A 20,406-nucleotide genomic window follows, 5' to 3' on the forward strand; every position below is an offset into this window, starting at 1 on the left:
GCGTCGACTGCTAGCTGTCATCTCCGTATTTTCCCCGATTCAGTAGGGTATCTAGACCGTATATATATATCTATGGAAATTTTACTCAAGAACGACGGGTGGTCCGTTATGAATTTCCTAGCGGTGGTTTCAAAAGGCGCTCACGTGACTCTTTCTGTCCAATCAATGATAATTGCGCCAAATACGAGTACGTAAGCCGGCATGGTGTCCATAGACATCATAAATACGTATAAATCTGGATAATATTATAATTATCTGAAATTAGTCAAAATAAATTATTATAATAATTAAAGCAAGACGAAATTAGTTTTTAAGTCTTTTTTGATGAGCATTAAGCTTTTACTGTCACATCTTTTACACAGTTTATTAAACCTTTAATACGGTTGTTTGTTTTTTTATTTATATAGGTGTTCATTCTAAACCTTACTTAATTTAAAAAGAAATTAAAATTAATCACCTATATTATTTTTTCTTTAGGTTAGTATTGGCTACATGGTTGTTTGTTTATTTATTTTAAACGCGTTTTAATTGTTGTTTATTATTTACTTTTTTTAATTGACGGAGGGGGGATGGGACGAGGGGGACCAAAATAGACTAGACTAAAATCAAGTGTTTGTTTGTTTATGTATGTTTTGTATTTTTTGTTATTTTTCATTTTTTCAATATTAATACATTTACACTATTCACAACAATATACAACTACAATTTTTTCCATGTTTTCTTTTACTTTCATTTATTTAATTTAAATAATCTGTAGAATTTTTTTTTTAAATTTATTTTATTGTATTTTTCAGAAATTTGTTTATTTTTTTTTTGTTTTATTTGTTATTTATTTTTCTTATTAGATCCTGCTGATAATTTACGTCAGCGTTTGTTTATTTGTTTATTTATTTGAAATTTTACGCTAGGTTTAATTAGTTTTAAGCTAATTTAATTAATATCAGTTAAAATTAAAAAATAGAATTTTTTTTTTATTTTAAATTCCTGTTATTTATTTTACGTTTTTATTTTATTTATTTTAAACAGCGAATAATTTAACTTTAATAATAAAAAAGTTTGAGAAATAATTTTTTAATTAAATTAACATATTTTTCTATCTTTCAATGTAACAAATGTTTGTTTACTTATTTTTTTATTATTTATTTGTTTGTTTGTTGTACGTTGATTTATTTATTTATTTATTTATTCAATTTTAATATTTATATTTGGGAAGACATTTTGCATAGCATTTAAAAATAAAAAAAAATTATTTTTTTTTTATAATTTTTAATACGAAACCTTTATGGTATAATATTTTGTTATTTTTAATGTTCATTTTATTTTAATTAGTGTGCAATTTTAATTAAATTTGTTTTTATTTATATATAATTGGCATTTTTTAGAACTGTTTTAAATCCTGAAAGAGGTTTTGTTTAATTATTACAACTATTTAATTTTTATGCAGATTCCGTTTTCTGTTTTAAAAATTAACTTTTTTATTTAAAAAAAAAATATTTTTTTTTTAATTTTAAGTTAATTGATTAAAAATTAAAATTAAATTAATAAGCGTTTAAAAAATTATAGGTGGTAGTTTTTAGAGTAGGTTTACTTTTGTTTGTTTGTTTAGAATTTAAAAACCTGACGCTATATTTTAAGTATTAATTAATTAATTAATTAATTTATTTTTAACAAATTAATTTTCGGAAAAAAAAATATTTTAAAATTAATTGAAATTAAGAATTAAATTAACCCAAATTAAATTGTGTACTGAGGTAGTCCAAAAGATTTTTGTTTTTTAAAAATAATTAAACCGTAAATGATTAATTAATTTAAACTGAAATTAATGAAGAAAAAGAAAAGCTCTTAATTAATTTTTTTCTTACGAATTAATTAGTTAATTAAAACACAAATTAAACCTGAACTGACTAGGGATTATACGTCACAAACATGCTAAGTTATTATTAGTTACTGTACATTTTAATTAAATTAAATTAAAAAGAAATCACGTAGTTTTTAATTAAAAAAAAAGTGATTTTTTTTAATTTAATTTAATTTTATTTTATTTTCCCTAATTATGAGGAACATTTGACTAGTGTTCAGTTATGTATTATTGTTGTTTTTCAATGTTAATTAACCGGTAGTTAATTAGTTAATGAAGGGGGGCGCAGTATCAGTAAACATCGATGATTAATTTTTTTCCAGGCCAATTACCAAAAAAAAAAAAAATTATAAAATTGTTTTTGATAAATTTTTAAATAACCAGAAATTAATTAATTTTTGATTATTGTTTTTTTTGGATATATTAATTATTGTTTTAACTGTATTATTTAATAGTTTGTGCTTGGTTTAATTTTTTTTTCTTTTTAATTTTTCGGGTAATTAACGTTAATTAACCGCACTGTAGCATCATTTTTTTAATTATCACAAAACTTGATCAATTTTCTGTACATTGTCCTTTATTTTTTTAATTGTTTTTAATAATTCTCCCCTGGTTTTTTTTTTTTTTTAATCGCACACGAGTTGACCGCACAAATTTTTTTCTAACCATTAACCATAAATTACCATTATTAGAGTAATTTAAGGTAATTAATTCCACGTTTTTTTATAATTACAATATTATAATACAAGTTCATTCTTTAATAATAAATAAGATGCAAATTTTTTTTGTTTAATTTCACGGCGTGATGAAGCTAATTAATTAATTAGTTTTAATGATTAATTTTAATTTGTTTTTTAAAGGAGAGGGGAAGGATCAAATTGTTTTCAATTTTTTTTATTCATTTATTTAAATCTTTTAAACCTTTTTTTTTTAATTTTAATTTAAAAGATCGCAATTTTGTTTATTTGTTTACGCGATGGCAAAAAAATAAACCAAAAAAAAATAATGTGTTATTTACAATTTAAGAAAAAAATTCAAATAAACGTTTAAAAAACTTTCTTTTTAATTTAGGACAAAAAAACGCAAAAATAAACAAAAATAACTAATATTTTATAAACACAGGGAAACTCTTTGTTTGTTTGTTTGTTTGTTTGAATTTTGAAGGCTCGCAATTCAAAATATATTTTTTTTAGTCTTTGTTTAATTTAATTTAATTTAAACAAAACTTAAACTTTTTTTAACTAAACTGCAAATATTAGTACCGAGTAGTAAAGTAAAAAAAACAATGTTTTTTAAACTGGGGCGAAATATGTTTGTATGTTTGTTTATATATAAATACTATAATTTCTGTTTGTTCTTAATTAGGGAGGGGGCGTGGCGTGTCTGATATGTCAAAAATTAAGTAAATAGAACGAACTTATATATATAACAAAAATTTTGACATAGTGCAAAAAAAAAAAAGAAATTTTACAAGAAAATTTCTTTTTAAATTTAAGTTAAATTTTAACGTAACTTTTTTCTCTAAACTTTTCCATAATTTTTCTTTTGTAGACCTTAAATTTTTGCGAATTTAATTATATTACTTTAAATTACCGGTAGTAATTAAATCCACATTTACCTAAAAAAATGTTTGTTTGTTTGTTTTCATCATTATTTACCAACTTTGACAAAGTTTTCTAACCACCAACCAATCTGGTTCAAAGAATTACGATATTCTTTTGTGTTTTTTAAGCCCCGCCATTGTAGCGATTTCGCGCTGTAAGCTTTGACTTAGCGGTGGTTGTAGTAGTAGTAGTTGATGTTGTAGTGGTAGGAGTAGTAGTACTAGTTGAAGGGTAATTATTACGGGAAGTAATTACCAACTTTCCATCATCTCTGACATCTCGGAGGTCGTTAGTAGTAGTAACTCGTTTATCGGTTAACAAAAATTGTTCGGTAGAAGTAGTAGCAGCACTATCGTTAGCTACTACAAAGGAGTCCTTGGAATGCTCTGTAGTTGTAGTTGTAATCGTAGTTGTACCCCGTAATGCGTACGATTCAGTTTCAAACTCGATATCGTTGGAGGAAGTGACGTTATAGACTTCGTCTTTGATCGTGAAGAATTTCTCTTGGTATTGGTTGACGTTGTTGTTGTTGTTGTCGTCGTCGTCGTCGTCGTCGTAATAGTGGTGGTGGTTGTAGTAGTACTCGTTGCCGGAACGATCCAACAGAGATCGTCTAGCAACTTTATGTTTGTCGTCCATATCAAGGCCAAGACAACTGCCCATAAATGAACAGCAAATTTTGCCATTCTGCGTGTTTCGAAACGGAAATTTACCAATTTAATTTTGACGCAGAAATTTTGGGTTTTAAAAGATTTGAGGGGGGAAAGACGGATTATCAAAAACAGAGTTGGTTTTAATGGTAGAGGATAGTTCAAATTAATTTCAGAAGGAATATTATCGCGATTTAAGGCCCGAATTAATTTGAGAATGAAAATTATCGCGTTTTAAGGCCCGGATTAATTTGGTAAGGAATATTATCGCGTTTTAAGGCCCGGATTAATTTGGTAAGGAATATTATCGCGTTTTAAGGCCCGGATTAATTTGGTAAGGAATATTATCGCGTTTTAAGGCCCGGATTAATTTGGTAAGGAATATTATCGCGTTTTAAGGCCCGGATTAATTTGGTAAGGAATATTATCGCGTTTTAAGGCCCAGATTAATTTGGTAAGGAATATTATCGCGTTTTAAGGCCCGGATTAATTTGGTAAGGAATATTATCGCGTTTTAAGGCCCAGATTAATTTGGTAAGGAATATTATCGCGTTTTAAGGCCCAGATTAATTTGGTAAGGAATATTATCGCGTTTTAAGCCCCGGATTAATTTGAGAAGGAATATTATCGCGTTTTAAGGCAAATTACCTTAGAATCAGAAAACCAACTCCGTTATCGATATAGAACTTGGAAAAATCCCAGAAATTTTTATGTACCATCGTAAATATTCTTAGAAAACCCATAAAAATTTCTTGGAAAAAGGAAGCTTCGAAGCCAGAAAATACGTTGAAGGAGAAAATAATTATCACACGTGCACACTATATATATAAATGGTTGTTTGTATCACGAAGGCACAAATAGACAAACTGTGCAATTCTCTCGAAAAAAATATATATTTTTCGAATCCTTAAAAAGTAATTTAAACTTAAGCCAAGAAAAATAAATAATTAAAACAAGCACAAATTTTGACCCTATACAATAATTAAAACAATATATATCGTGTAATATATCTATACTCTCATGCTATAATATGACAATATATATACAACCCTGGAAAATACCATCAAAATGGTAGCCTCCAAAGTTGACGCAAAATTTTTAAAGTGATGGTGAAATGTTTATGAATAAATATTTTGGTGACATTGTGATATTCAAAAAATTAGAAGCAATGTGATTGGGGGGGAAGGAAAAGGTGTGGGGTGATTGTTTGGTGCTTTGGTATAAATATAAATATATATATATTTGTTTACGAAGGTGTTAGACAACAAAAAGTGCGTTTTTACCGATGGAAGCTATAACCGGAGCTCACCGAATGCTCACAGTGAGGAACCTAAAACGTCATCGGATGGAAATTTGGTTTGTTTTTTTTTTCACCCATGGAGAAAGAAATGGACGGGGAAAAAATATGGGATAGGAGTAAAAATGGTTAGGAATTTGTTAGTAAAAAAGCCACCAACTGTTTTTAATTAGAACATATTAGTTTATAAAATTGTTAGTTTACTATCGTTTATTCAATTAAAAAAAAAATAACCAAGATATGCAAAAACTCTTTCTGAAGTTTTTCATAAATTTTAAGTAGAATTGATCATTTATGGGAGTTTTATTCTAAATATTATGTTACGCATTTTTACAGTAGATTTCCCCCTAAGTACAGTAGATTTCCCCCTAAGTACAGTAGATTTCCCCCTAAGTACAGTAGATTTCCCCCTAAGTACAGTAGATTTCCCCCTAAGTACAGTAGATTTCCCCCTAAGTACAGTAGATTTCCCCCTAAGTACAGTAGATTTCCCCCTAAGTACAGTAGATTTCCCCCTAAGTACAGTAGATTTCCCCCTAAGTACAGTAGATTTCCCCCTAAGTACAGTAGATTTCCCCCTAAGTACAGTAGATTTCCCCCTAAGTACAGTAGATTTCCCCCTAAGTACAGTAGATTTCCCCTAAGTACAGTAGATTTCCCCCTAAGTACAGGCTAATACCATTATCAAAAATTGATCTAAAATTTGTCTAACAAATCAGAAAGAGTTTAAAGCATCATTTGACGTGTGCTAAACTCAAACTTGCACCAAGCACACCAGCATTTAATTTAAAAAAAATTAAATATTTCTATTTAAATTGAACATTGCTGGTTAAAATTAATTTTAGGGATTTTAATCTACGCCAGAATAAGGTAAAGAAAAAAGGTTTGAACAGGATTTGCGAGAGAGAGAGAGAGAGAGAGAGAGAGAGAGAGAGAATTGCATTTTTTGTCAATTATTCGGCCCCCATTTAAGTCCCGCGCAAATTTATTAAAATTTAACCAAAAATTAAAATATAATTAAATAATTCTACTAAAAATTCAAATTATAAAAGAAATTATTGAAAATTTGGAAAATGAAAAACGGAAAAACAAGGAAGAATTTTTTGTTTTTGAGAGAGAGAGAGAGAGATATGGGGTCAAATTTGGTGCAAATTTGTTTTTAGACACTGGGTTTAAAAAAATTAGAAAAAACTTAAAAACAAGATTAGTAATAAAATAAATAAAACCAGGAAAAAATATAGTTGACTATGGGTTAAAATCATAAATTTAAAAAACCAAAATAAAGTGTTAATTGGTTAATTAATTGTTAGTAAAAAATATAGTAGGAAATCAAAAAGTTTAAATTAAATTAAATTAAATTAATGATTATGGGTTCCACCGGTTTTGGAATGAAAATTTTGTACTAAAAAAAATAATCCTACTAAATCTACTAATAATACTACTACTACGTTTAAATAAAAATATGGGATGATGATTTAAAGGGATAGTACTTACATTGCATTTGCACGAGGAACATGGATCCTGAGTGCGTGGAACTTTTTCACCAGAGAGGTACATTTTACCCGCGTAACTGCAGCCTTTCGTGCCATTCTCGAAAGAACTGCAAGGATCGTCGGGACATATCGGGCAGCAACTACTACCCGGATCTATGACTGGATTTTCGCACCTAGCAGGCTTGCACGTGATCGGCCAACAATCAACTTCACCATACTGTTAAAAAGAAATGCGAGTACACGAATTTAGTAGGTTTCACTCTAAATTGTAGTAGATTTCCTACTATAATGTAGTAGGTTTCATTCTAGAATTTAGTAGCGTTCCTACTATAGTGAAAATGTGGTAGGATTCTTTCTATAGTGTAGTAGGATTCTTTCTATAGTGTAGTAGGTTTCATTCTAAAATGGGGTTGGATTCCTATAGTGTAGCAAGTTTCATTCTAGATTATAGTACATTTCCTACCATAGTGTAGTAGGTTTCATTCTCGAACGTAGTATATTTCCTACTATAGTGCAGCAAGTTTCATTCTACATTTCCTACTATAGTGCTGCAAGTTTCATTCTACATTTCCTACTATAGTGCTGCAAGTTTCATTCTAGAATGTAGTATATTTCCTACTAAAACGCGGTAACTTTTTAACTAAAATTTGGTATGATTCCCACTAAAGACTTATAAATGGTACATTCACCCTTCTAGAAATGGTAGTTTTAATTGGAGAGAGAAAGTACTTACTAGGCACTCGCAGGTTTCACACTGATAAATCCACTGATCTCCATTACGATAGGCAATATTGGCCTCCTGATGTTGGCAAGTAGAGGACCTATCGCACTCGGGGCAACAACCCAAATCGACGTCGGGATTGGCGCAATCGCACTCTTCATTGACGCACGTCGTGACGCCATCTTTACATTCGCACAAACTGCAAGATTGGCCGAAAGGATGCCACGTTTCGCCGTTAAACCTCATGGCTTCGTAATCTAGGCAATCTAGAGAGCAAGTCACGTTGCTATTGCACTCGCAACGATAACCGCCAACCTCGTTGACGCACGTTGCCGATTTATGGCATGTATGAGCACCAGTTTTACATTCGTCAATATCTGAAACAAACAAAGAAACAAAACCGAAAAACCCTTTAAGCCTTGGTTTACAAAATAGACCTAAATCCGTTTCCATCATTAAAATTAAACGAAATAATTAAAAAATATCGACGAATAATCGTTAACGATAATATACTTAAATTATTTAAACAATTATTTTATTAACTTAATGACGTACCTTGGCAATGAATTGCGGAATCCGTTGAGACTCGACTTTTGTATCCAGGTTTACACTGGCAATAATACCAGCCTGGCATATTGACGCAAATCGTATCTGAATGACAATGATGTTGACCCGTACCACATTCGTCAAGGTCTGTCACAATATAATTTAAAATAATCTCATTAAACCTAATTTAATTAAAATTAAACTAAAATAAAATCACAAAAACGCAATTTAAATTAAAATTAAATTAATAAAACGTACCAATATCGCATCTAGGGCCCGAATACCCGCTAAGACAAGTACAAACTCCGGGAGACGTGCAATTGCCATTTTGACAAGTTTGATTGCAAACGGCTGCAAGAAGTGAAACAATTCCTTAGCTTAATTTAATTAAATTATAATTAAGTCGACTGATTAACTTACGATGACATTTGAACCCGTCACCGGAGAATCCCTCTTGGCAATGACATTGATAGCTACCATCTGTATTTACACATTTTGCATTTTTGTCACATTGATGATCCTGAGCTCTACATTCGTCATATTCTGCAATTAACGGCAACAAGATTCGTCAAAAACTCAGCCCGGGGGCAGGGTGGCAATAAAACCCATGGGTAAAACGGCAATAACTCACCGACGCAAGTATAGGCATCTTGCCTCGTGTACCCTGGTAAGCACTCGCACGTGTAGGACCCTGGTACGTTGGTGCAAACCGTATTAGCGTGACAATGATGACCATCGTGTCCACCTAATTTCAAACACTCGTCGATATCGGTACAATTCTTGCCATTACCCTCGTATCCCAGATTGCACTGGCAAATATACCGCGTTTGAACGTTCAAACAAGTCGCGTTCAAGTGGCAATCGTGACCACCGGCGCAATGGTCCATTCCTAATAATAATCAAGTTAAACCGTCCCCCAATCAGAAACCAGCAATTTAGATCACGCCCCCAATCAGAAACCAGCAATTTAGATCACGCCCCCAATCAGAAACCAGCAATTTAAACAAACAAACTTTCGAAGGAAGTAAGCTTAAGTAAGTAATCTACTTACCGGGACAAAATGGACAGCATTCCCCGGAGACGTTAAACTGTTCACTTTCGGAACAGTTTAATTTAGGACAGACCTTCTCGGGGTCTGTTCTATTGCAGCTTAAGCGGCCATCTTGGCATTCGCATTCCATACACTTGCTTCTCTTACGTTCGCCGTGCATATACGACATATTACCCGCGAAACACTCTCCTAAACACAAAGAAAACCCCCGGTCAATCCCCGCTAAGCCTTGGCGAAGAAAAAGTAGGCTTAAATACAGAAACTTACCAAGACACTTAGGACAACACTCTCCCGGTTTCTTAACGGGATATTTGCAGTTTGTTTCATTACATTTTATATGCTGGCACTTCACTTCACCATGCTTTAAAAAACAGGCGGTAAATAATTAGGCTTAACAATTGAACAAACGGTTTTTTTAAAAATTAATAAATAGGCTTAAGAATTGAACACTTACCACGCACGCGCATTCGTCACAATTATTCCGCCACGTGCTACCATCGAGGCGTAAACTGTTATTAACGAAGCAATTCTTTTGACACTCACACTCTTCAACGGCAGCCAATCGGCTTTCGGCTTGTAATAGCTACGAAAAAATAATTAGGCTTAACATTAAGCCTTGGCCAAAACCGAAATAAAAACCAACAAAACAGAACAGTAATAAAATTCAACATACCCTATTGTTTAACTGTTGTATAATACTTTCTAAGTGGAATACTGAAACTTGTAGTTGACGAAATTGACCACAGGTAGGGCATTCTAACGAAAAAACAATTAATATTTAAATTAAATAAATACGTCGAGTGGCGCCATCTATGAAGCTAATCACGAGGTAGTTTTGGGAAAGAGGGCGGAGATAGGCAATCAAAATTACAGGGCACGCGACAATAAAGAACTAAAGCGTGTCCGGCCATTGTTGTAAATTTATCTCCTATTTCTTTTTCGTTTTTTTGTGGGGGGGGAGGGGGTCCCACCCTGGTCTGTATTTATATGTCTATATACTAGATTAACATTACTCGGGGACGCGTGGCGCAGCTTTTAAACGCGTATGACGACACCTGTCAGGCGTCTGAACTCATGCGGAACCCTTAGAAAAAAAAACAGCAAACTCTAGGCCTAACCCAAGCAATAAAATTAATGTCATTGGACCATGGGGGAAGGGGAGACGAAAATATTAACGGTTTTCTGTGTTTATGCTATAATAAGGTAACTTTTCTATTAAATTTTATTAAACTTACCTGTGTCAATGTGCGGGCACTGCATAACGTAACCATGCGCTTTGCCAACTATTTTGACATCTTGCAGGTAACCCTAAACGGCAACAAAAATTACCAATTAATTAGATTTATTAATTAGGGATCGTAACTTATTAAAATACTGGAAATTAATACGAAATTATTATGATTTTTAAACGCAAAATTAACCAAGTCTGTCAAAAATACTGTTACATTACAAAGAAACAAAAACCATGACTTTCCATAACTATTTAAAATTTCCACCAACTGGGACTATGGCGCGCGAATACTTATAGGCATCTTATACCTTCTCCCTAATAAACTAGATATCGCTTCTTGATAGTAGATACCTTTTAACTTATTTAAAATCCCCATGACGTAAATTTCAAATAAAATCCCGCGACTTCCACAGTAAAATGAAGGACAAAAGAAGGGACAAACCTTGTATAGGAAATGGTTGGCGTTTCTCTGACCAAACCAAAGGGTCAAGTTTTTGTCTTGTAGTTGGCAATCGACCTCCCTGATGACCCTCTTGTAAATACGTGAGCAATTAACGAAAACGGCGACGTGCGTCCCACTGACGGACACGGCAACTTGATGCCACGAGCCGTCCGCTAGTCTATATGGAAAGGTTTCCACTAGAATTTTGTCCCGATGACTGTAATGCAACCTTAATTCGTCTCTTCGACCACTGCTTTGTAATTCTAGGAACCTTAAGAAACACAGAAAAAAGAAAAATTAAAAATATATCAGATACACCATAATGGTCATGCACGTTATATTTTCCGTTCCAGGAAATTGTAACCCAGATTTCCGCCTCAAAGGAGTACATAGTACATGGTATTTTTAGTGCCTTATACGCGGCAGGAATACATACAGCTACTAGGAATAATTGCGTAGCCGCATTTTCATTCAAAGTATTTAGGGCGGATTTTGTCCAAGGGAGGAGCTAGCTAGACTAATCATAATGTATTAATAATAATTGTACCTAGGAACTGGTGTTGCTACCATGCAACCAATGAAACGATGGTTAAAAAGACGCCATCATATGAGGCGTGATGGATACCTAGTAAGTTCTCAAACCGCGTTGAAATAAACTTGGGAGATAAAAGAGTATTCAAATATTCCAATAAGCTGTATGTATTCCAGATGTACGTTATTTCATTAATAAATTGCATTGCACAGAATGGGAAGGAGGTAACACTGTAGCTGACCTCAGAGAGAATCATTGTGCGTATATATATTGTTACGTGCTGTTCATTAACATGTATATTTTATTAGGTTATATATATATATATATGCTCTGATTTTTATGGTTTTGTTTATATAGTAAATTTCCCCCTTTACTGAATATTAAAAACAATGACTTTTATATGTTTTGGTTTTTTTTAAAAACATTCCATGAAATTTAAACGTAAATTCCATGAAATTTTTGTCTGTATAATTATTAAGGTTAATTCGTAACATTCATATTAAACTTCCTTGAAAATTTAATTTTGGTGAAAACTCTAAGAATAAGGTCCAAGAACCCGAATATATAGTGATAAATTTTGCCAAAGTATCTCCATGAAATTTCCATGAGTAATAACCCAATAAAAAAATACCAAAACCCAACACCATAAAAACGGAATACAAGTCCTAAGAATCCCCAAAAATAACCTTGCAATTCTTAGAAACTCAAGGACAAGGGTGTGGTCCAAGTAAAAATTCAAGGAATTTGTTAAGGACCAAACAAAGATGACTGGGACATTAGTATGACATTTTACCGATTATTTCCTTGTGAAAAGGCCAAAATGGTGCCGGCATTCCTGGCGTCTTGTTTAATGGAAGCCATGAGAGTGAACTCGTTACTGCGAGATAGTAGCGAAGTGGCCCGGTTGAGGACTTCCGGTGGCAATTGAACTCGTCGAGTCTCGCCCGTCAAGAAGACCGCCGTCGACAAGGGTAACAATCCACCTTCCGAACTGACGCTTAAACCACGGTATGTCCGGTTAGCCAGACTTAAACCCGAAATCAAGTCCACTTGGTAGCGAGCCTCTATCAGCAAGCCTGCTGCTAAGAACATAAATAACAAAAAACAATTAAATATTAATAATTAGCGAAAAAAATTATAAATTAAAATGAAAAAGTTTTAAAATACAACAAAAATAACTATTAAGGCAAAGCTAACAAACAGGGGCAACGAGCCCCATGTATTTCCCCATAGCCCCTGTAGAAATGTTGTTCCCTCAACACATCCGCGTTCAGGGAGAAGCCCGTTTACAGGAAACACATTTCAAAAATTTCAATTTTTTAATATTTGAATTTTTATTTTATAATATTGAGGTAAAAGTGATTTTTAATTTAAAAAATATTAAATTGATTTGTTATTTTCGGGGATTCACTGATGTTCTTCATTAATTTTTCCACTAACCACTTTTAATTTCAACTTTAATTTACAAGTTGAAATATCAGAATTAATTAATATTGTGGGGTTAAAATTAGTTCAAAATTAACTAATTAATATTCCCCAATTTTTAACACTACAATTTTAAAAATTCCCAAATTTTCTAAAAGTACTTATGACAGCTAAAAATTAACAAAACCCAAAAACACACCCAAATCTAATATAACAACCTCAAAAAAATAAAAACTCCAGGAACACGGAAAAACCTGGGCCAAAAAAAAAACATTATAAACCCGACAATAATATAATATAAAACCAACAATAGTTTAAAATTTAACAAGGTTACCCAAAAACATATGGTTTTTAAGGAAATAAGTAAAAAAAATATTAAAAAGTGTCAAAGAAAACCAACGATATCTGTAAAACTCGACAATTCAACTATAAATAATCCAAAAACCGAACCCCAAAAACGTATAAAACCGTACCCAAAAATCTTACAAGGGTTCCAAGGACTACGGAAACAGCATACTTCAAAATTTGGCTCGACATAAGCAAGAAAAAAAGTGCCATTTAAATTGAAAATACTAGAAACTTCGGTGGTAACTTTTACATAAAAGTTTCAGAACTACTACTAACCCCGAAATGTTAGGTACGACTTGGACACAATACAATAGCTCTTTATAAAAGGGGGGGATAAGGTAGGGCGCCACTCCAAGATACGATCTTAGGGCTAAAAGGTCGTAGGTTAAAACTTAACGAATAATTTTGAGCAGAAAAATTACTAGTTATAAATATAATAATATTATTGTAGTCTTTGTCCACTAAGACATTTTTTAATTAAGTTAATTAAGCTTTACTTGAACACTATAATTACCATCCCATTTTGGAATAGAAATAAACATTTCCCAAACAAGAGCATCATAGCCCAAACATCCAAAATCTATTTCCCAACCAATTCAACATTTTAAACGGTTACTACATATCGTCACCGGAACGCACCCCCCTATCACTACAGAATACCCTTGGGGCAGGGGCAGGGGTTTGGAGGGGATAGATTCTATACATTCGGGGTCACAGTGCCGGAATCCGACCTACTTAAAAAAGTGGCGTAATAATGGCAGTCACAATATCACAATAGGCAATTTTTAGAATGGAAAGAAAGTTTTCGAGCAATGCCCCAAAAACCCTCGGGGGTAGTCCCTAGTATACTGGCACGTGACAGGCACGAGCCTAAATTTAATCCTTAAGGCTAGAGAAAAGGGGGAGGGGGGGAAAGACCGAATTGAATTATGGGAAATGTACCCGGTAGCAGCAGCTGAAATTTTGTGTCCGTATGAACATAATAATGGCAACTTCAGTACGTATTTCTTTTTAAAAATCAATTGATAGAATGCGCAAATTTTTAAGCTATTTTTGAAGGTCTATTTTACGACTGCCCCATACGTGGAGTTGTTTGTAACATCATAAGTTCATAAGATATGTTATGTTCCTTCCATAAGTTTGTTTAATTAATATCTGGTCATGACAAACTGAAAGGCTTGTAATTTTGAAGTGAGGTAGGGGGCATAGATTCGAGGAGGTAAAGCGAGGGAGGGAGGCCTGGTGAGTGAGGTGGCGCTGCTGTCAAAGGGGGCTTAGTAATGCGGACTAAATAGGAGTGCCTAGATGGAATAGGTCCTAGCTGCAAAATTAATTAACCACCACCGAGTGTACTTAGGACTTCAATTTAATTCGCTCCCCCTCGTTCTCCCTGAGTCGAACTATAGTTATCTCGAGCTGGAAGTCTCTCAGTAGCATTACAAGCATATCTAACTTATAAACTTATGGTAACATCAATATTTTTGACTTTTAAATTCCCTGACTTCCATTAACCCCCAATTAACAAACTCAGTCCATTTCTTGCTAATTTAAATTTAAATATGTACAGTTTGCAAAATTATAAACCAACCATACCCACTTCTGAACTTGAACCCATATATTGCATAAAATAATTCATAGAACTATCCAAAAACAGATACAATAATAAAAAACCGTCCGTCCAAAGCAACCTAACACACACAAAATTTAATTAAAATTGGCAGACACGCTAAAAATCGCGGGAAAAAAAAGGTTTTAAAAGAAATGGCGGGAAATGTCACAGCTGTGTCGTCAATTTGGCGGCAAAACAAAACACGAGAATTGGTTGGAAACGCGAGAGGTATAAAAACATGAGTCTCGAGAGCGCGCTCGCGCTAAAAGGCGGGAAAACATTAGAAAAAAAAAAATTCTCGCGCCAAAGACTGAATTTTTGTTGTTTTCTCTGGTATGATCCAAGACGGAAAAACTAAACGAAGCGTGTGTATCAGTCACCCCTGCACGCGCCAAAAAGGTACCCTCCCCCTACCTTCCTCCTTTCAAGATTATTCCCGCCACTTTTCACTCCTCGCCGTTTTTCCCGGGACCCGGAGCGAGCGAGATCTCCGCTTTTTCGCGCCTTTAACTTTTTAGCGCCAAAAAGACAGGTGATTTGGAAAGGTCTACTACCAAGCTACGGGTTTAGTAGATGAGATGATTGAGGTTTAAAGATAGGAAACTACTATCAGAAGAGCTCGGTCAAGAGAGGTTTGAAAACGACACGAGCCGGCGTAAGTTGGAAAAATTCAAACTTGGAGCCTTTGAATAACGTAAAACATATTCAAATTTGAAAATTCAAAGACTATAAACCGATATGAACGCGGTTATTTTCACTTTGAAGCTTTATTAAAATTAAAAACCCGCAGTTCAATTTTCAAACTTGAGTGAACATTCCAAATTTGAAATTTAAACGTTTTTCAAACTTCCTTATTTATAGACCGATTTCGACCAGACTTATCTCATTTTAAAGCTCTTTTTAATCTCAATCCGAATATGAACATAACATTAACTCGACTAACCTTCAAAATAAAAAACAGCAATTCAATTTTCAAACTTGAATGAACATCACAAATTTGAAATTTAAATTACTTCGAACTCACTTATTTATAAACCAATTTCGACGAGAATAATCTCATTTTGCAGCTCTTCTCGAGCTCTACACGAATATAACCCTAACATATCTCCAAACCATGAACCTTTTTAAAACTAAAACGTCTTAATAATATCATCTAGGAAGGAAGAAGTAAGGAAGGTCTGTGAAAAAGTAAAGTACACGCTGAGAAATCTCTTCGGAACAGTACAGTACAGGGGTAGGAGAGGGGGTGTGGGAGAGGTTTAGGTGCTGACAAGCGTGCCATAGCCCATTAAAAAGGTTCCAGACCTCTATACGCGCCATTTTGCTTCGCTACTCAGCTGATAATAACTCAAAACCGCGCGCCGTCTTTTAACGGGGTCTTACATACATTCTGAGGAGACTACTATCTCTCCAACCAATCCACCTTATAGGGCTTCTTTAAGCCCCCAAAAACAAGAATGTTTCGCGCCAAAAGTCAATATTTCCCGGGGACCACCGTTACTCCCTTTTAAACCTTCCCAAAAAAAATTATAAAAAAATATCAGTATAAATGTTTTGGACGTAACGTCTTTGAAAATTTACGATACCCAAAATTCCTTTTTGAAACTAAATCTTTAATACCCAGTGCCCAGAAATTTCTCATCAATAATTAAACTGTATGTATAGATAGGGGCTAAAATATTTAATCAATCAAATCTCGAGTCCCAAAATGTATTTAACATCTATACTTCAATGACCACACCGATTTTGTTTGACCCCCATGAGGGACATGTACTGTACACCCCCTAACACAAGTTGAAGTTATGAACATTAATGTAAGGGGTGTTTTATGGATGACCCCCTTAAGCAGAATTGTCTTTCATTCATGTACTTAGGCAAACTATAACTACAATTACCCACCCATTTTGGAATGGACAGACACCAATGTATTGTAATTGTGTAGCTTTCTAAGGCGCTAACAAACTATAATAATAATAAAATATAAATTCGGTAGCCGGCCTAAACTAAACTAAATTGAATAACGTATATTTTTTTATCGGTTTCACGTAAGGTTAATTCAGTTCAGTTAAAAAAGAACCCCAAATTATATACGTGAATCAAAATCTAGTCGGTATACTTTTACACTATATAGTAAAAATAGAGTAGAAATCATTCATAATTTTACGTCAACGTAGCAAGTGTACCTTAGCATCACCGGAAACTACACATATTTATTTTAATTCATATATTTTTAAAGCCAGGAATGAATACAGGTACTAGGAATAATTGCGCCTATAATATATCCCGTGTTAATTTATTTGAATTCGGGTTTTGTGGGTATATTGGGCTTGAGATCCTACTACTACGTCATGGATTAACTAACGGTCAAGCATCAAAGTTAAAATGAGGCTACGCAATTATTCCTAATAGACCTTTATGAATTCCAGATCGTAAAACAACATAGTAATAATAATTCTACACACGCTTTAAGGACCCATAAAATTAAGTTAAATTAAGTTCTCAAATTTTAATTCTGTAATTTCAACAAGTCTTATATTATATTATATTTTAAGTGAGGTGAAACACCTTTTATCATTAGAATTATAATTGCGACATTATGTATAATGTTTCTTTTTTTTAATCATTGGGTCCTTCAAACGATATAATTAAGGGCCATATATAATACCTTAATAAAACACATTCCCGAATTTTAAACACTAGTAACCCGACCTTGTGCGTTTGAATTATAAAATCTTATATATATATAAAAAAAATTTAATAGTTTCCCATAGATTTTATATTTTAGAGCAAAAACGCAGTATCTTTATATTAATAAAATTAAAAATATTATTACTTAAAAACCTAATTACTTAAATGACTGTTTTAAAATACGTATTTTTATTTAAATTATTTAAGTTATCTTAATGGGAAATTCAATTTTTTCATTTACTTATATATTTAAAAAAATAATTTGGAATTTTTAAAAGTTCAGTTACGACGTTTTTGTTCTGAACTCAAATTGCACACCCGGCGAATGCAGACTACAATTTAAACTATTCGAATGTTAATTGTACGAATTCTTTTTATATGAATTAAAAAAAAAGAAAAACTAAATGAAATATTCGGAATTTCAAGGCTACACGCTTTTGATAATAACTTAAGAATTAAAACTTCTTTAAAAAAGATCAATTTAGGCCCAGGAGACATTATGCAAATTAACCCGGGGGACAAAACAAGTTTCTATATAGCTATGTCAAAAAATACAACTAGCTCCGGCTGCAGACGCCGGTCTGCCTTGCAGCCAAAGTCTATGCCAACTTTCAGGCCCAAACGAAAATCGAAAATACTAAAAATAAACTAATCACTAAGAAATAAATATTTGACCTTTTTTTACCTTAAATTCTACTTAGTTCTATGGGAAAATAACGAGTAGGCCAAAAATAGGTCAAATTCGTAAACATAACAGCTATCGTGCCAGTATCCGATAGAATTTAGGCCAAACTAAAGCCTCTAAGCCTTTACATTATTTTCAGAGGCGTATCTCGAATTTATTACAATTTAATTTAAATGCTAAGCTTAATTTTAAATGTACCCCAATTACTAAGCCTTATTATTAAGAAACGCATCCTCTTCAACGCCTAATATTTAATTAAAACCTTATTAAAACGTAATTGAGGTGTTATTATAAATAAATACTAAATTCCTAAGCCTAATTTTGATTAAAATAATGTATTTAATGCATAAAAACAATTAAAACTTACCAATATCGGGCGCTAAGCTTACTAGTACAGCTCCCAGCCAAACCAGGACAATGAGCATACTGTTTTAATCAACGCTACCATTCAGACAGATAATTTTACCTAAGTTAATTTCACGTTAAAATAATATACATTCCGACGTATTTAACTTATAAATTAAACAACCGTAACGGCGGCGGTTAAAATAAATATCACACCGACACAACTGATTAAACACGATTTCGGTCCCCGATTTGGTTTGGTTTCCTTTTTAAAAAAAACGAATTGCAAATTTTAAAATTAATTAGGCTTAGTAAAAAAATTAGATATAAACTGGCGCGCGCGAAAAATCCACGCGAGCAATTATCCAATAGTAAAAGGCGCGTGCCGCGGACGTAAAACTTCGATGACGTAACGTCGTCGCGATATCATTTTGGCGGGGAATAGAAAAACTAAGAAAAAACAAAAAAAAAAAAATTACGGTAATCTCGTGCAAACTGCGAAGGGAAAAATCCAGCGTATTTTTGGCGCGTCTACTCCGCCAGAATTCTACTTGCCAAATGACATAAAATCGCGCGCGCTACTAGCGGAGCGACTCTGATGCTGCTGAAGCTGAAGCTGTAGTCCTCGTGCGTACGTTCAATTTCTCTCTCTCTAGTCTCTCTCGAGCTTAGCCGGGGAAACCAATAGAAGGGCGGGAAAAAAAGAAGCGGGAGGGGGGAGTTCAAACACACCGGTAAAAATGTAATGCTAAATTATTATTTCATATTTTTTTGTAAATTATACTATTAAAAAAAAAACTAAATAGAGCTATATATTTCTCTCAATGATTTGCATTAATTGATTGTAAAATAATTATTGGTGGTTATCTGCTAAGTTAAGGGTCAAAGACTCAAAGGTCAAATTATTTATTAGGTTAAATTTATCAAGTTCTATTTAAAAAAAATTGGTTGATTTATTTATTTTTTAACACATGTTTTGAAGGTCAAATTATTTATTAAAATTGCATTAAATTGCCCTATGTCTCCTGCAATATTGCTCCATGGTGGAAGATTGCTGGCAGCTAATTAAGGGTAAACGGCATTAATAAGAATTTGAAGTGGTCAAGCTGATACAGGTCGTGTTGGTTGGATTTTTAAATGGAATGATGTGGGATTGAGGTCAAAGGTTAAATTATTTAAATATATGTATAAATTATATTTAATATAAAGTTTTCATTTGGACATTAGGGTCAAGCTCTTATTGGCAGCGTTGATTACGACGACCCCTGTAGAAATTTATCGTAAATAACACGAATGTAATGAATGAAACAGAGGTCAAAGATCCGAATGGCAGCAAGTCAATCGCAATTCGCAATCTACACATACGTATGTACTCGATGTCACAGAACGTTTCTGATTGGTTTATTGGAAAATAATGTGGGATTTGAGTGACAGGAGTACTTATTTAGTTCCGAACTTGTACCGTAATGAAATACTGTCGAAATGTACATTTCCTCATTTAAATATTAAATGTTAAAAGTCACTCTGATGATTAAAATAAAGCGTGTTAAAAAACGTGTTCACCGGATATGTAAAATAAATAATAAAGTAAACATAATTTACTTGTCAAATGAAATGTAAAATTTCAAAAATTAATTACAAAAATATAAATTTAAATAATAAATACATATTTTTATTTTAAACTATTTTATTTAAAACTAAAAAAAATACTTGAATAATTTTAACCCTTTAAGGTAGTTGACCTTGAAATTAATATTAATTTTAAAACGTAATTAAACTAATCTGTGCTTAACTTAATCATAATCGTGAACAACCTATTTAAAAAATAAATTACAAAAAAATATTAATTTAAAAAATAAATACCATAAATGTTTTTAAATT

General features: G+C 32.7%; 1 protein-coding gene across 5 annotated transcripts in view; it reads right to left on the reverse strand.

The window, feature by feature from the left end:
* Nucleotides 1-303: 303 nt before the first annotated feature.
* Nucleotides 304-20,406, reverse strand: part of LOC149612651 (protein kinase C-binding protein NELL1-like) — a 70,951-nt gene continuing 50,848 nt past the window's right edge. The window contains exons 1-15 of one of the 5 annotated variants that reach the window (XM_089858321.1): nucleotides 18,548-19,123; nucleotides 12,219-12,504; nucleotides 10,894-11,164; nucleotides 10,456-10,528; nucleotides 9,894-9,976; nucleotides 9,675-9,803; nucleotides 9,488-9,581; nucleotides 9,221-9,409; nucleotides 8,801-9,058; nucleotides 8,590-8,712; nucleotides 8,428-8,520; nucleotides 8,179-8,316; nucleotides 7,636-8,000; nucleotides 6,904-7,119; nucleotides 304-4,149 (exon numbers count right to left, since the gene is read on the reverse strand). In XM_089858321.1, coding sequence (XP_089714447.1) covers nucleotides 3,586-4,149; nucleotides 6,904-7,119; nucleotides 7,636-8,000; nucleotides 8,179-8,316; nucleotides 8,428-8,520; nucleotides 8,590-8,712; nucleotides 8,801-9,058; nucleotides 9,221-9,409; nucleotides 9,488-9,581; nucleotides 9,675-9,803; nucleotides 9,894-9,976; nucleotides 10,456-10,528; nucleotides 10,894-11,164; nucleotides 12,219-12,504; nucleotides 18,548-18,605 — 2,940 coding nt within the window. In that variant the 5' untranslated portion in view covers nucleotides 18,606-19,123 and the 3' untranslated portion in view covers nucleotides 304-3,585. Of the gene's footprint in view, nucleotides 4,150-5,395; nucleotides 5,443-6,903; nucleotides 7,120-7,635; nucleotides 8,001-8,178; nucleotides 8,317-8,427; nucleotides 8,521-8,589; nucleotides 8,713-8,800; nucleotides 9,059-9,220; nucleotides 9,410-9,487; nucleotides 9,582-9,674; nucleotides 9,804-9,893; nucleotides 9,977-10,455; nucleotides 10,529-10,893; nucleotides 11,165-12,218; nucleotides 12,508-18,547; nucleotides 19,124-20,406 lie in introns of those variants that run through there. The other 4 variants (XM_089858320.1, XM_089858322.1, XM_089858319.1 and 1 more) reach the window with 4 other exon arrangements.

This window comes from Phalangium opilio, unplaced genomic scaffold (genome assembly GCF_054372755.1).
Source record: "Phalangium opilio isolate 3A_F unplaced genomic scaffold, DU_Popi_V2 ptg000232l_1, whole genome shotgun sequence".
Lineage (NCBI taxonomy): Eukaryota > Metazoa > Arthropoda > Arachnida > Opiliones > Phalangiidae > Phalangium > Phalangium opilio.